This window comes from Mobula hypostoma, chromosome 5 (assembly GCF_963921235.1).
Source record: "Mobula hypostoma chromosome 5, sMobHyp1.1, whole genome shotgun sequence".
Taxonomy (NCBI): domain Eukaryota; kingdom Metazoa; phylum Chordata; class Chondrichthyes; order Myliobatiformes; family Myliobatidae; genus Mobula; species Mobula hypostoma.
Genome location: NC_086101.1, coordinates 74,090,455 through 74,103,892, shown reverse-complemented (window position 1 = coordinate 74,103,892; position 13,438 = coordinate 74,090,455). Strand labels below are relative to the sequence as shown.

Here is a 13,438-nt window from a genome sequence, read left to right as displayed (position 1 = left end):
AGGGTGCAGCCTTAAAATTGAGGGGTGACCTTTTAGAAAAGATGTAAAGGGGAATTTTCTTTTTAAGCAAAGAGTAGTGTATCTATGTCATGCTCCTCCACAGACTGCAGTGGAGGCCAAGTCCGTGGATATATTTAAGGTGAAAGTTGATCATTTCCTGATCGGTCAGGGCATCAAAGATATGGCAAGAAGGTTGGGTATGGGGTTGAGTGGGATCTGGGATCAGCCATGGAATAGCAGAGTAGACTCGATGGGCTGAATGGCGTAATTCTGCTCCTCTCTCTTATGGTCTTATTCACTTAACTGGCATCTGTCAAATATAACACGTACTAGATAATTGAACCTTTGCTGTAGTTGTATGCATGTTTATCATTAACGTCCCATTCTGCTGCTAGGAACACTATTACTTACTCTCTGGAGCAGTGCTCTATTGTATTGTCTATCACACTGAAGCATGTCAACTGTGTAAAAAGCAGTTACAAAGCAGGAGGAGTGAGGGTGGGGGCAATTATGGTGATAGTTTCTGGAAGTTTATCTAAGATAAACTTCTCAGAAAATGCTCATAATAAACGCAGTTCCAATTCCCCGCATTCAATTCATGGGCTGTGCAGAGCTCCACATTGACTCCACAGAAGTGTCTCAGAGCTCCCAGATGACCTGGACTTTAAGTCTTCATTCCATTTTCAGTCTGATTTATTCGTCTTTGTCCTATTCCACAATTGCAATTAGGCCCAAGTTAAAGTTAAGAAGCAGCATCTTGTGATCCATCTGTGAAAGATGCAACATTTTGGATGCAATGTCACATTTTGCAGCTCCATGCAGTCCCTGATGGACAAATGGCAGATTTACTAACAAGGAAGTAAGTGTAGATTGGGGTTAATGAAATTGTTTTGACAGCTGGTGTAGCACAATACTGAATGGCCTCCTCTTGCAATGAAAGGAGTTTTGAGAACACCTTGGCCAAGTGAAGCAGCTACTCAACATAGAAACATAGAAAACCTACAGCACAATACAGGCCCTTTGGCCCACAAAGCTGTGCTGAACATGTCCTTACCTGAGGAATTACCTAGGGTTATCCATGACCCCCTATTTTTCTGAGCTCCTTATACCTGTCCAAAAGTCTCTTAAAAGACCCTGTCGTATCTGCCTCCACCACTGTCGCCGGCAGCCCATTCCACGCACTCACCACTCTCTGCATAAAAATCTTACCCCTGACATCTCCTCTGTACCTACTTCCAAGCACCTTAAAACTATGCCCTCTCGTGCTAGCCATTTCAGCCCTGGGGAAAAAGCCTCTGACTATCCACGTGATCAATGCCTCTCATCATCTTATAAACCTCTATTGGGTCACCTCTCATCCTCCGTTGCTCCAAGGAAAAAAGACCAAGTTCACTCAACCTATTTTTGTAAGGCATGTTCCCCAATCCAGGCAACGTCCTTGTAAATCTCCTCTGGACCCTTTCTATGGTTTCCACATCCTTCCTATAGTGAGGTGACCAGAACTGAGCACAGTACTCCAAGTGGGGTCTGACCAGGGTCCTGTGTAGCTGCAACATTACCTCTCGGCTCTTAAACTGTATACCATAGTTGATGAAAGCCAATGCACCGTATGCCTTCTTAACCACAGAGTCAACCTGCGCAGCAGTTTTGGGTGTCCTATGGACTTGGACCCCAAGATCCCTCTGATCCTCCACGTTGCCAATAGTCTTACCATTAATAATATATTCTGTTATCATATTTGACCTACTAAAATGAACCACCTCACACTTAGCTGGGTTGAACACATCTGCCGTTTCTCAGCCTAGTTTTGCATCCTATCACTGTCCCGCTGTAACCTCTGACAGCCCTCCGCACTATCCACAACACCTCCAACCTTTGTGTCATCAGCAAACTTAATAATCCATCCCTCCAGGTCTTCATCCAGGTCATTTATAAAAATCACGAAGAGTAGGGGTCCCAGAACAGATCCCCGAGGCACACCACTGGTGACTGACCTCCATGCAGAGTATGACCCGTCGACAACCACACTTTGCCTTCTGTGGGCAAGCCAGTTCTGGATCCACAAAGCAATGTCCCCTTGGTACCCCATGGAAGGCTTATTGAGAAAGTAAAGAGGCATGAGATCCTTGTTAAATGTGTTACTCAAATCCATATGCACTAGATCTACTGCTGTACCTTCATCAATGTGTTTAGTCACATCCTCAAAAAAAATTCAGTCAGGCTTGTAAGGCACAACCTGCCTTTGACAAAGCCATGCTGACTATTCCTAATTATATTATGCCTCTCCAAATGTTCTTAAATCCTGCCTCTCAGGATCTTGTCCATCAACTTGCCAAGCACTGAAGTAAGACTCACTGGTCTATAATTTCCTGGGTTATCTCTACTCCCTTTCTTGAATAATGGAACAACATCCGCAACCCTCCAATCCGCCGGAGCCTCTCCCATCCCCATTGATGATGCAAAGATCATCGCCAGAGGCTCAGCAACTTCCTGCCTTGCCTCCCACAGTAGCCTGGGAAACATCTCGTCCAGTCCCGGTGACTTATCCAACTTGATGCTTTCCAAAAGCTCCAGCACATCCTCTTTCTTAATATCTACATGCTCAAGTTTTTCAGTCCACTTTAAGTCATCCCTACAGTTGCCAAGGTCCTTTTCCGTAGTGAATACTGAAGCAAAGTACTCATTGGGTACCTCTGCCATCTCCTCCGGTTCCATACACACTTTTCCACTGTCACGCTTGATTAGTCCTATTCTCTCATGTCTTATTCTTTTGCTCTTAACATTCCTTAATCCTGTCTGCCAAGGCCTTCTCATGGCCCCTTCTGGTTCTCCTAATTTCATTCTTAAACTCCTTCCTGCTGGCCTTATAATCTTCTAGATCTCTATCATTACCTAGTTTTTTTTCAACCTTTCGTAAGCTCTTCTTTTCTTGACTAGATTTACAACAGTCTTTGTATAGCACGGTTCCTGTATCCTGTCTCATTGGAACGTACCTGTACAGAACTCCACGCAAATATCCCCTGAACATTTGCCACATTTCTTCCGTACATTTCCCTGAGAACATCTGTTCCCAATTTATGCTTCCACGTTCGTGCCTGATAGCTTCATATTTCCCCTTACTCCAGATTAACGCTTTCCTAACTTGTGTGTTCCTATCCCATTCCAATGCTATGGTAAAGGAGATAGAATTGTGATCACTATCTCCAAAATGCTCTTCCACTGAGAGATCTGACACCTGACCAGGTTCATTTCCCAATAGCAGATCAAGCACAGCCTCTCCTCTTGTAGGCTTATCTACATATTGTGTCAAGAAATCTTCTTGAATACACTTAACAAACTCCACCCCATCTAAACCCCTCACTCTAGGGAAATGCCAATCGATATTTGGGAAATTAAAATCTCCCACCACGACAACCCTGTTATTTTTACACCTTTCCAGAATCTGTCTCCCTATCTGCTCCTCAATGTCCCTGTTACTATTGGGTGGTCTATATAGTAAAAAAAAACACACCCAGTAGAGTTATTGACCCCTTCCTGTTCCTAACTTCCACCCACAGAGACACTGTAGACAACCCTTCAGTGCTGCGGGGGCACTTTATCAGATATACCTATGCACCCCATGAATGCAAAAGTGTATTCAGCCAATCATGTGGCAGCAACTCAATGCATAAAAGCATGCAGATGTGGTCAAGAGGTTCAGCTGTTGTTCAGCCGAAGCATGAAAATGGGAAAAAAAATGTGAGGTAAGTGACTTTGACGTGGGATGGTTGTTGGTGCCAGATGGGGTGGTTTGAGTATCTCAGAAACTGCTGATTTCCTGGGAGTTTCATGCACAACCGTCCCTAGAGTTTACAGAGAAAGGTGCAAGAAGCAAAAGCATCCATTGAGCAGCAGGTTCTGTGGGCAAAAACGTCTTGTTAATGAGAGAGATCAAAGAGAATGGCCAGAGTTGTTCAAGCTGACAGAAAGGTGACAGTAATTCAAATAACCACGCATTACAACAATTGTGTGCAGAAGAGCTTCTTTGAACTCTCAAAATGTTGAGCATTGAAGTAGATGGATTACTGCACCAGAAGACCATAAACGTACACTCAGTGGTCAATTTATTAGGTACTGGAGATGCCTATTAAAGTGGCCAGTGTGTGTATAATGTGAAGCTTTGTACCAATTTTATTTCTCTGAAGGCATTCTCTCCACCTACCTCCCCCCCAAGAATTTTGGGTTAGATTGCTTAATTTCTCCCCTTGTTTGACTAGCCACCATTAAAAGAGTGACAATCATAGTAGTGCCCAAGAAGAGCAAGGTGAGCGGTTTCAACAACTGTCTCCCAGTAGCGCTCGCATCTACTGTGATGAAATGCTTTGAGGGATAAGTAATGACTAGAGTTAATTCCTTTCCGAGTAAGGACCTGGACATGCTACCTACCGCCACAACAGGTGTACAGTGGATGGAATTTCATGGACTCTCCACTTGAACAACAGTTATATCTATGTCAGGCTGCAGTTTATTGATTGCACCTCCGCATTCGACACCATTATCTCATTAGTGGTAATCAAAACCTGGGTTTTTTTAACTTCCCGTTGCAACTGGATCCTTTACTTCCTGATCAGGAGACCTCCGGCAGTGCAGATTGGAAATAATAGGTGTTAATAGGGTCCTGATCAAGGGTCTCAACCCAAAAGGTCGACTATACACTCATAAATGCTGCCTGGCCTACTGGTTCCTCCAGCATTTTGTGTGTGTTGCTTGGATTTCCAGCATCTGCAGATTTTTCTCCTGTTTGTGAAAGTATGCTAGCGCCTATATTTCATTAAGCTTGGGAAGACTTGGTATGTCACAAAGACTCGTAAATATCTTCAGATGTACTTTGGAGAACATTGGCTATTTGCATCTCAACTTGTATGGAATCTGCAATGCACAGGATAAATATAAGTTTCAGTGGGTTGTAGCCTCAGCCAGCTCCATCATGGATAGCAGCCTCCCCATCATCGAGGACATCTTCATAAGGCCTCACCTCAAGAAGGTGGCATTAATTATGAAGGACCTTCACCGTCCAGGACATGACTTCTCATTCCTACCAGCAAGGAGGAGGAACAGGAACTTGAAGATGGATGTCCAACATTTTCGTTGCAGCTTCTTCCCCTCTTCTATCAGTTTTCTGAATGATCCTGAATTCATGAACACTACCTCAGTATTTTGTTTTCTTTATACACTTTTTATGTATTTCTTACTGTTGCTTTTAGTTTTATGTATTGCACTGTACTGTTGCTAAGCAATAAATTTCACGACATCTTAGTGATAATAAATCTGATTCCGAAAAGAAGTAATTCTGAACCTTCGCCGCAATTTTGCCATTGCAACTATATCCATCCTCGTGTTGGGTAATCACTGGCATGTTGACAGCATACGTACTTTTCTGAAAGGTAATGGTCAGTGGTTTAATCTTGTACTTAGCGTCTCTATGTTACTTTGTAAAATGGTGTGTCTTATATTTTTAATGTTTATTTGAGATGCACAACTTGGCCTAGTTAATAATTGTTCTGACATCTCAATGTCTAAATGTTTAGTTGTTTAGAAGGAAAAGTAGGAAAATTCCCTGGCTATAAATCAGTTAGTCCATATATATTGAGGCATTAGAATCTGTTACCTATAAATGGGATTGATATTTTTTAAAAATGTGAGCTAAGTTTGATCTGTATGTATGAACTAATGTTATTCCATTTAGGATTTATTTATGACTTTTGGTGAAGCTCAAGCATTGTGTGCACTTTGCATTCTACGTCATTACCTGAATGTGCTGTTTCCCACTTGAACTTGTCGATTATTCAGCTTCATAATGCACCTTGAGCTAAATGTGCTTAACAACTTTTATCTTCATTAATGTGTATGTTGTTTTTGATGGAGCAAATGCATCTGAGAATTTATGCTGACAACTTAATCAAACTTTTCTTGATGGCATGGTTTGCCATGCTTATTTGTTAAATATATTTGGCCTAAACATTGTAATATTATTTGAAATCTATTTAACATTTTTCTCTATTGAAAGCAACAATGTGAGAATCAGTCATGCCTGTCGCATCTTGGTTGGATTCTTTTTGACAAAAACAGTGAGGGACAAATTCTTTTAAACTCACTGTCAAATAAGACTGGCATCTGTGGTTATGTGAAAATTTGTTAACTTCAGGGTGTTACCCTTCATTTGCTTCCAGCCTCTCGTCGACACTCAAGGTCCACCAGCGCACTCTCCACAGCTGATTCTATTGGCCAGCCAGGTGAACAAGTGCTATTTGCATGCTTGTTCTAATTTTCCCATTTTTTTTATGTACATTGGTCATTGGGTTTTTCTAACGCCAGCCAATTTTCTTTTGAAAATTATCATCTTTATTTGCACACATAAGAAGCAATCATAATTGTCATTTATTAGAGTGCAAGAACTCTTGGAGTGAATGCATCAATGTCCATGTGCATTCGTACACATTAAAAATGAATAATATTCTAGTACTTCGTGTGAAGTATAAACTGTAAAATGTACTTGAACTCTATAAGAAAAGGTAACAATTATGGTTGCCCAATATGACACTTCATTTTAGCTTTGTTTATGTGTGCACAGTCATCATTATTTTAGTTATACCATTAATGTCTGGTGAATTGTCATTGCTAATTGTACTCTGTGATTGTATTACTAATTTAAGTTCTCATTTTGTATTCCATTGATGTGATATTTCTCAAAAATGGATTGATTGTTTAATGTCCAAGCAAGTACCAGTTGTTGAGATCTAATCGTATGTTAGACCACTGAATTATAAGCATTCCTAGTAACTTTAAATCAGTGGGAGATGGCAAAGATAACAGCTGCTACAGTGTATGAGATTTGCAAGACAAAACAAAGTTGTGAATGGTCACAGTCAACATATTGTTAAAACTTACCAGAAAAGGTGAATCAAATGGAAGTATGGTATGTGAAATTACTATTAATTTGTTAATGAAAATTGAGTATTTCAAGGAATTACTCCAATTCACTTGTATTTGGTAAAGTTGATGGGCAGATTGCCCTACGAGAGGAATGACAGCAAGTGTTGCTCATCCGCCGCCTTTGGCTGAGTGCATCTTGGAGCTCAGTGCCTGAAAATTGTAGAGCAAACACTGGGTGTGCACTAAAGGTCAGGTGCAGATGGACAGGCAGATGATACGGCAAAATTGCAGTCAGTGGAATGGAGGCCATATTGAAAAGGTTGATGAATACAGGATTGAAGGTGTTATATTTGAAAAGCATGCAGTATATGGAATAAGGTAGATGATGTAGTGTAGTTGGAGGTTGGCAGGTATGATGTTGTGGGCATCACTGAGACATGGCTGAAAGGAGGTCATAGTTGTGAGTTTAACATCCAAGGATACATATTTTATTGAAAGGTCAGGCAATTAGGCAGAGGGAGTGGGGTGGCTCTGTTGGTTTAAAAAAAAAAAAAAGAAATCAAATTCTTAGGAAGAGGTGGCATGAGATCAGAAGATGTAGAATCCTTGTGGGTTTAGTTAAGAAACCTCAAAGGTAAAAAGACCCTGATGGGAGTTGTATGCAGGCCACCGAACAGTAGCTAGAATATGGGATATAAATTTCAAAGGGAAAGCGTAAAGGGCATGTAATAGGGCAATGTTGTGATAGTCATGGGGGATTTCAATATGGTGGTAAATTGGGAAAATAACGATGGTGAAAATAAAGGAACCCTTGAGAGGCAGAGTAGAGTGACTATGATAGAATTTACTTTGCATTTTCAAAGGGAGAAGATAATGTCAAATATCAGTATTACAGTGAAGTAAATGGAATCACAGAGGCATGAAGGGGAGCTGGCCAAAGTTGTTAGGAAGGGGACACTAGCAGGTATGACAGCAGAGCAGCAGTGGCTGGTGTTTCTGGAGAATTCAGAAGGTGCAGGCAATGTTTCCTTTAAAAGGCTGCTCTGGGGCAACCTAAAGCTGCTTCAGTGGTAGGATAGGATGTTGAGGAGCAACAGGGATCTTTTGATTTGGCATATTAACAACCTGATGCACCTGGCATGACTTAAGAGTGCTGTGCTACATCAGGCATCACACCAGTCCAGAAGAAATCCCTAAACACACGGTTAAGAGTTTTCCTGGTGTGAATGACCAGCAAGGCAATGCTCATGAGCCAAACACAATATGTCAGGCCGGTAAACATCTGAAATAACTATTTAATAAATAATACTCCAGTCATCCTGAATGGACACTTTTGGAGGAGTCCACATTCTCACTAACACTCCATTGCTAATAAAATAGCCATAGGAGGTTTCTACAATTGCTTCCTCTGAGACCACCTCTTCAAACAGAGGAGACAGAAGGGTCTTTTTTCTGTTCAAGCACTAGCTGTTCAAGAGAGGGAACCACTTGGCCAAGCCCTGTTAGAGCTATGTCACCTTTGGCCATACCGGTGTCTCAGAGGGCAATATCAGGGAGATTGTCAGAGCCCTTGCCTTTGCTTTGATCTTTCTTGGACATTGCGGGGACATTGGAGTATTGCAGGGAAGGCGGATGAGTTGAGGGCGTGGATTGACACGTGGAATTATGATGTTGTAGCAATTAGTGAAACTTGGCTACAGGAGGGGCAGGACTGGCAGCTTAATATTCCAGGGTTCCGATGTTTCAGATGTGATCGAGGCAGAGGAATAAAAGGTGGGGGAGTAGCATTGCTTGTTAGGGAAAATATTACAGCAGTGCTCAGGCAGGACAGATTAGAGGGCTTGTCTACTGAGTCCTTATGGGTGGAGCTGAGAAACAGGAAAGGTATGGCCACATTAGTGGGATTGTATTACAGACCACCCAATAGTCAACAAAACTTGGAAGAGCAAATCTGCAGAGAGATAGCAGGCAACTGCAGGAAACAAAGTTGTGGTGGTAGGGGATTTTAACTTTCCATACATTGATTGGGACTCCCATACTGTTAGGGGTCTAGACGGTTTAGAGTTTGTAAAATGTGTTCAGGAAAGTTTTCTAAATCAATATATAGAGGGACCAACTAGAGGGGATGCAATATTGGATCTCCTGTTAGGGAACAAATTAGGACAAGTGACAGAAGTCTGTGTAGGGGAGCACTTTGGTTCCAGTGATCATAACACCATTAGTTTCAATTTGATCATGGACAAGGATAGAGCTGGTCCTAGGGTTGAGGTTCTGAACTGGAAGAAGGCCAAATTTGAAGAAATGAGAAAGGATCTAAAAAGCGTGGCTTGGGACAGGTTGTTCTCTGGCAAAGATGTGTTTGTTAGGTGGGAAGCCTTCAAAGGGGAAATTTTGAGAGTGCAGAGTTTGTATGTTCCTGTCAGGATTAAAGGCAAATTGAATAGGAATAAGGAACCTTGGTTCTCAAGGGATATTGCAACTCTGATAAAGAAGAAGAGGGAGTTGTATGAAATGTATAGGAAACCGGGGGTAAATCAGGTGCTTGAGGAGTATAAGAAGTGCAAGAAAATACTTAAGAAAGAAATCAGGAGGGCTAAAAGAAGACATGAGGTTGCCTTGGCAGTCAAAGTGAAGGATAATCCAAAGAGCTTTTACAAGTATATTAAGAGCAAAAAGATTGTAAGGGATAAAATTGGTCCTCTTGAAGATCAGAGTGGTCGGCTTTGTGCGGAACCAAAGGAAATGGGGGAGATCTTAAATAGGTTTTTTGCGTCTGTATTTACTAAGGAAGCTGGCATGAAATCTATGGAATTGAGGGAATCAAGTAGTGAGACCATGGAAACTGTACAGATTGAAAAGGAGGAGGTGCTTGCTGCCTTGAGGAAAATTAAAGTGGATAAATCCCTGGGACCTGACAGAGCGTTCCCTCGGACCTTGAAGGAGACTAGTGTTGAAATTGCGGGGGCCCTGGCAGAAATATTTAAAATGTCGCTGTCTCCGGGTGAAGTGCCGGAGGATTGGAGAGTGGCTCATGTTGTTCCGTTGTTTAAAAAAGGATCGAAAAGTAATCCGGGAAATTATAGGCCGGTGAGTTTAACGTCAGTAGTAGGTAAGTTATTGGAGGGAGTACTAAGAGACAGAATCTACAAGCATTTGGATAGACGGGGGCTTATTAGGGAGAGTCAACATGGCTTTGTGCGTGGTAGGTCATGTTTGACCAATCTGTTGGAGTTTTTCGAGGAGGTTACCAGGAAAGTGGATGAAGGGAAGGCAGTGGATATTGTCTACATGGACTTCAGTAAGGCCTTTGACAAGGTCCCGCATAGGAGGTTAGTTAGGAAAATTCAGTCGCTAGGTATACATGGAGAGGTGGTAAATTGGATTAGACATTGGCTCGATGGAAGAAGCCAGAGAGTGGTGGTAGAGAATTACTTCTCTGAGTGGAGGCCTGTGACTAGTGGTGTGCCACAGGGATCAGTGCTGGGTCCATTGTTATTTGTCATCTATATCAATGATCTGGATGATAATGTGATAAATTGGATCAGCAAATTTGCTGATGATACAAAGATTGGAGGTGTAGTAGACAGTGAGGAAGGTTTTCAGAGCCTGCAGAGGGACTTGGACCAGCTGGAAAAATGGGCTGAAAAATGGCAGATGGAGCTTAATACTGACAACTGTGAGGTATTGCACGTTGGAAGGACAAACCAACGTAGAACATACAGGGTTAATGGTAAGGCACTGAGGAGTGCAGTGGAACAGAGGGATCTGGGAATACAGTTACAAAATTCCTTAAAAGTATCGTCACAGGTAGATAGGGTCGTAAAGAGAGCTTTTGGTACATTGGCCTTTATTAATCGAAGTATTGAGTATAAGAGCTGGAATGTTATGATGAGGTTGTATAAGGCATTGGTGAGGCTGAATCTGGAGTATTGTGTTCAGTTTTGGTCACCAAATTACAGGAAGGATATAAATAAGGTTGAAAGAGTGCAGAGAAGGTTTACAAGGATGTTGCCGGGACTGGAGAAACTCAGTTACAGAGAAAGGTTAAATAGGTTAAGACTTTATTCCCTGGAGTGTAGAAGAATGAGGGGAGATTTGATAGAGGTATATAAAATTATGATGGGTATAGATAGAGTGAATGCACGCAGGCTTTTTCCAGTGAGGCAAGGGGAGAAAAAAACCAGAGGACATGGGTTAAGGGTGAAGGGGGAAAAGTTTAAAGGGAACATTAGTGGGGGCTTCTTCACACAGAGAGTGGTGGGAGTATGGAATGAGCTGCCAGACGAGGTGGTAAATGCGGGTTCTTTTTTAACATTTAAGAATAAGTTGGACAGATACATGGATGGGAGGTGTATGGAGGGATATGGTCCGTGTGCAGGTCAATGGGACTAGGCAGAAAATGGTTCGGCACAGCCAAGAAGGGCCAAAGGGCATGTTTCTGTGCTGTAGTTTCTATGGTTTCTATTGCACGAGTAGTAACACAAACAGGAAACGTGTCTGGGAAAGTCAGTTCAAGCTCATCTGGGCCCTCCTGCACCACAGAGTGAGAGGTTACTTCAGGAGTCGGGAGCACTCTACCACCTGCCAAATCGTTCCCTAGAATGAAAGACAACCCTTCAATTGGGATCTGGGAACAGAGAGCAACAACTTTACCAGAAACCAAACCTGGTTGGAGACAAACGTCACGCGAAGGCAAGGACAAAGGAGCTGTACCAAACTCTTTTAGAAGTGTCTCTGAACCCAAAGCAGACTCAGAATTGTAAAACATCCCTCCAGATCTTAATGGGTTGCTTTGACTCTGGATCAGAGGCAAGAGAAATGAAACCATCCATCTCTGCGAATGGTGGAACTAACTTAATATGGCTACCTATATCAAATACAGAGGTACCAGACTTGAGCTGCCTTAAACTCTCAATTTCTCAAGGAAATGCTCATGTTCTAAATGCAGCCTTAACAATTGTTCGTTGTGTCTGTACTCTAACTGGTTCTCATTTAGCGCTATCTCCTTTAGCCTCAACTCAATGGCAGCCTCTGACAAAGGAGTATGTTTCGGCACTGGGAGGATTGGACTAACCTCAAGAAACCCAATATCTATCAACACTTTCCTGATGACCATTTTTATGCTCCCCTTTAACTATTTTTCAGTGCTTTTAAGCTCAGTTTTGTAATGAGAAGCAACTGTTAAAGTTGATCTTTTTCAAACCGCTCAAGAAGCTCCTCAAAAGGTTCTTTAATGAATGCTTCAAGATGCCATATTTGAAAGCTTTCCTACACTATACTAAAGTACTGACGAAGTACAGTCAGCACAAACATATGAATGGAGAGTTTAATATAAAGCAACACTAACAGTGTGTACACAACACATAGGAGGGCTCAATATAGCACACAGCTTTCTATACACAGAATGCAGCAAATTTTGCTCTCTCGACAAAATAGCCATTAAAGCCACAATTCCAAAAGATGTTACCCCTCAGCTGCTAGCACGGAATGGATTATCCACCCAGCCAAGCACCACAATTCTCTAATGGAGCCTGCCAGTCGTTCTAAATATCAAAACTAATTTACAAATAAGTTTAAAGGTAGAATTTCACATAGAAATCTTATCATGGACCCACCACAAAGTTAACCTAACTTAACTAATTCACAAATGCTCTCACTCTCATTCCCCCCCCCCGCAAAAAACCCCACTACAAAGTGAGTATGGCCACCGAGTGCTAGTCTAAACAATAGACAATAAATGCAGATCTAAACAAACATACAAATGAGTAACCCCACTCTGGATACCTGCCTAGATTTTGCTCTATCCTACTTCTGAGGTGTACCGGGCAAGCGTGAGTTTAAAAGCAAACATGGGAAGTATAGGCCATCAAGCTAATGGTTGTGCAAAACTGAAACACTGACCCCTGCCAGAGAGCACGTCTCTACTCAGGATAACCTCAAGTAACAAAGGAGTGACTCGTAGGAATACTCCCCTATCTAACTGGGGTGCTTGTGCACTAGTTAACTTAACAGCACTCAAACAACTGTACTCACCCAGCAGCAGTTGTACCAAAATGGAGATAAATGGCAAAGCAACAGCACACCGCTTGTACACTACAAAAAAAATCTAGGGGCAAACACAACTTGGGTGCATCCTTTCAAAATAAAAAAAAAATTGGACGAAACTCCATTATGTTACAACCTCGGCTGTCAGGAAGTGACACAGAGGAGTTGGGCCACAACAGGAACTACAAACAAAAGATGTTTGTCCAATTAAAGTTAAGGTAAAGGGGAAAAAGAGTGATGTGTGGTGCAGTAGTGCTGGCTAGCTTCAGACCTTTCAGTTTCCCTGGAATCAATGTCTAATCATGGTAACTTAACACACTTTATGACCCCTGACCCCTGGAACTTCCACCATACTGCTGTTGTCTTCCACAGTGAAGAATGATGCAAAATACTTATTTACTTCATCCGCCATTTTGTTGACCCCCATTACTTCCTCTCCAGCATAGTTTTCCAGCGGTCCAATATCCACTCTTGCCTCTCT

General features: G+C 42.1%; 1 protein-coding gene across 1 annotated transcript in view; it reads left to right on the top strand.

Moving 5' to 3' along the window:
- clasp1a (cytoplasmic linker associated protein 1a) overlaps positions 1-13,438 on the top strand; it is a 300,065-nt gene that overhangs the window by 191,303 nt on the left and 95,324 nt on the right. The window contains exon 24 of the mRNA XM_063048559.1: positions 6,210-6,272. Within this exon, the coding sequence (XP_062904629.1) occupies positions 6,210-6,272 (63 nt within the window). The remainder of the gene's footprint in view (positions 1-6,209; positions 6,273-13,438) is intronic.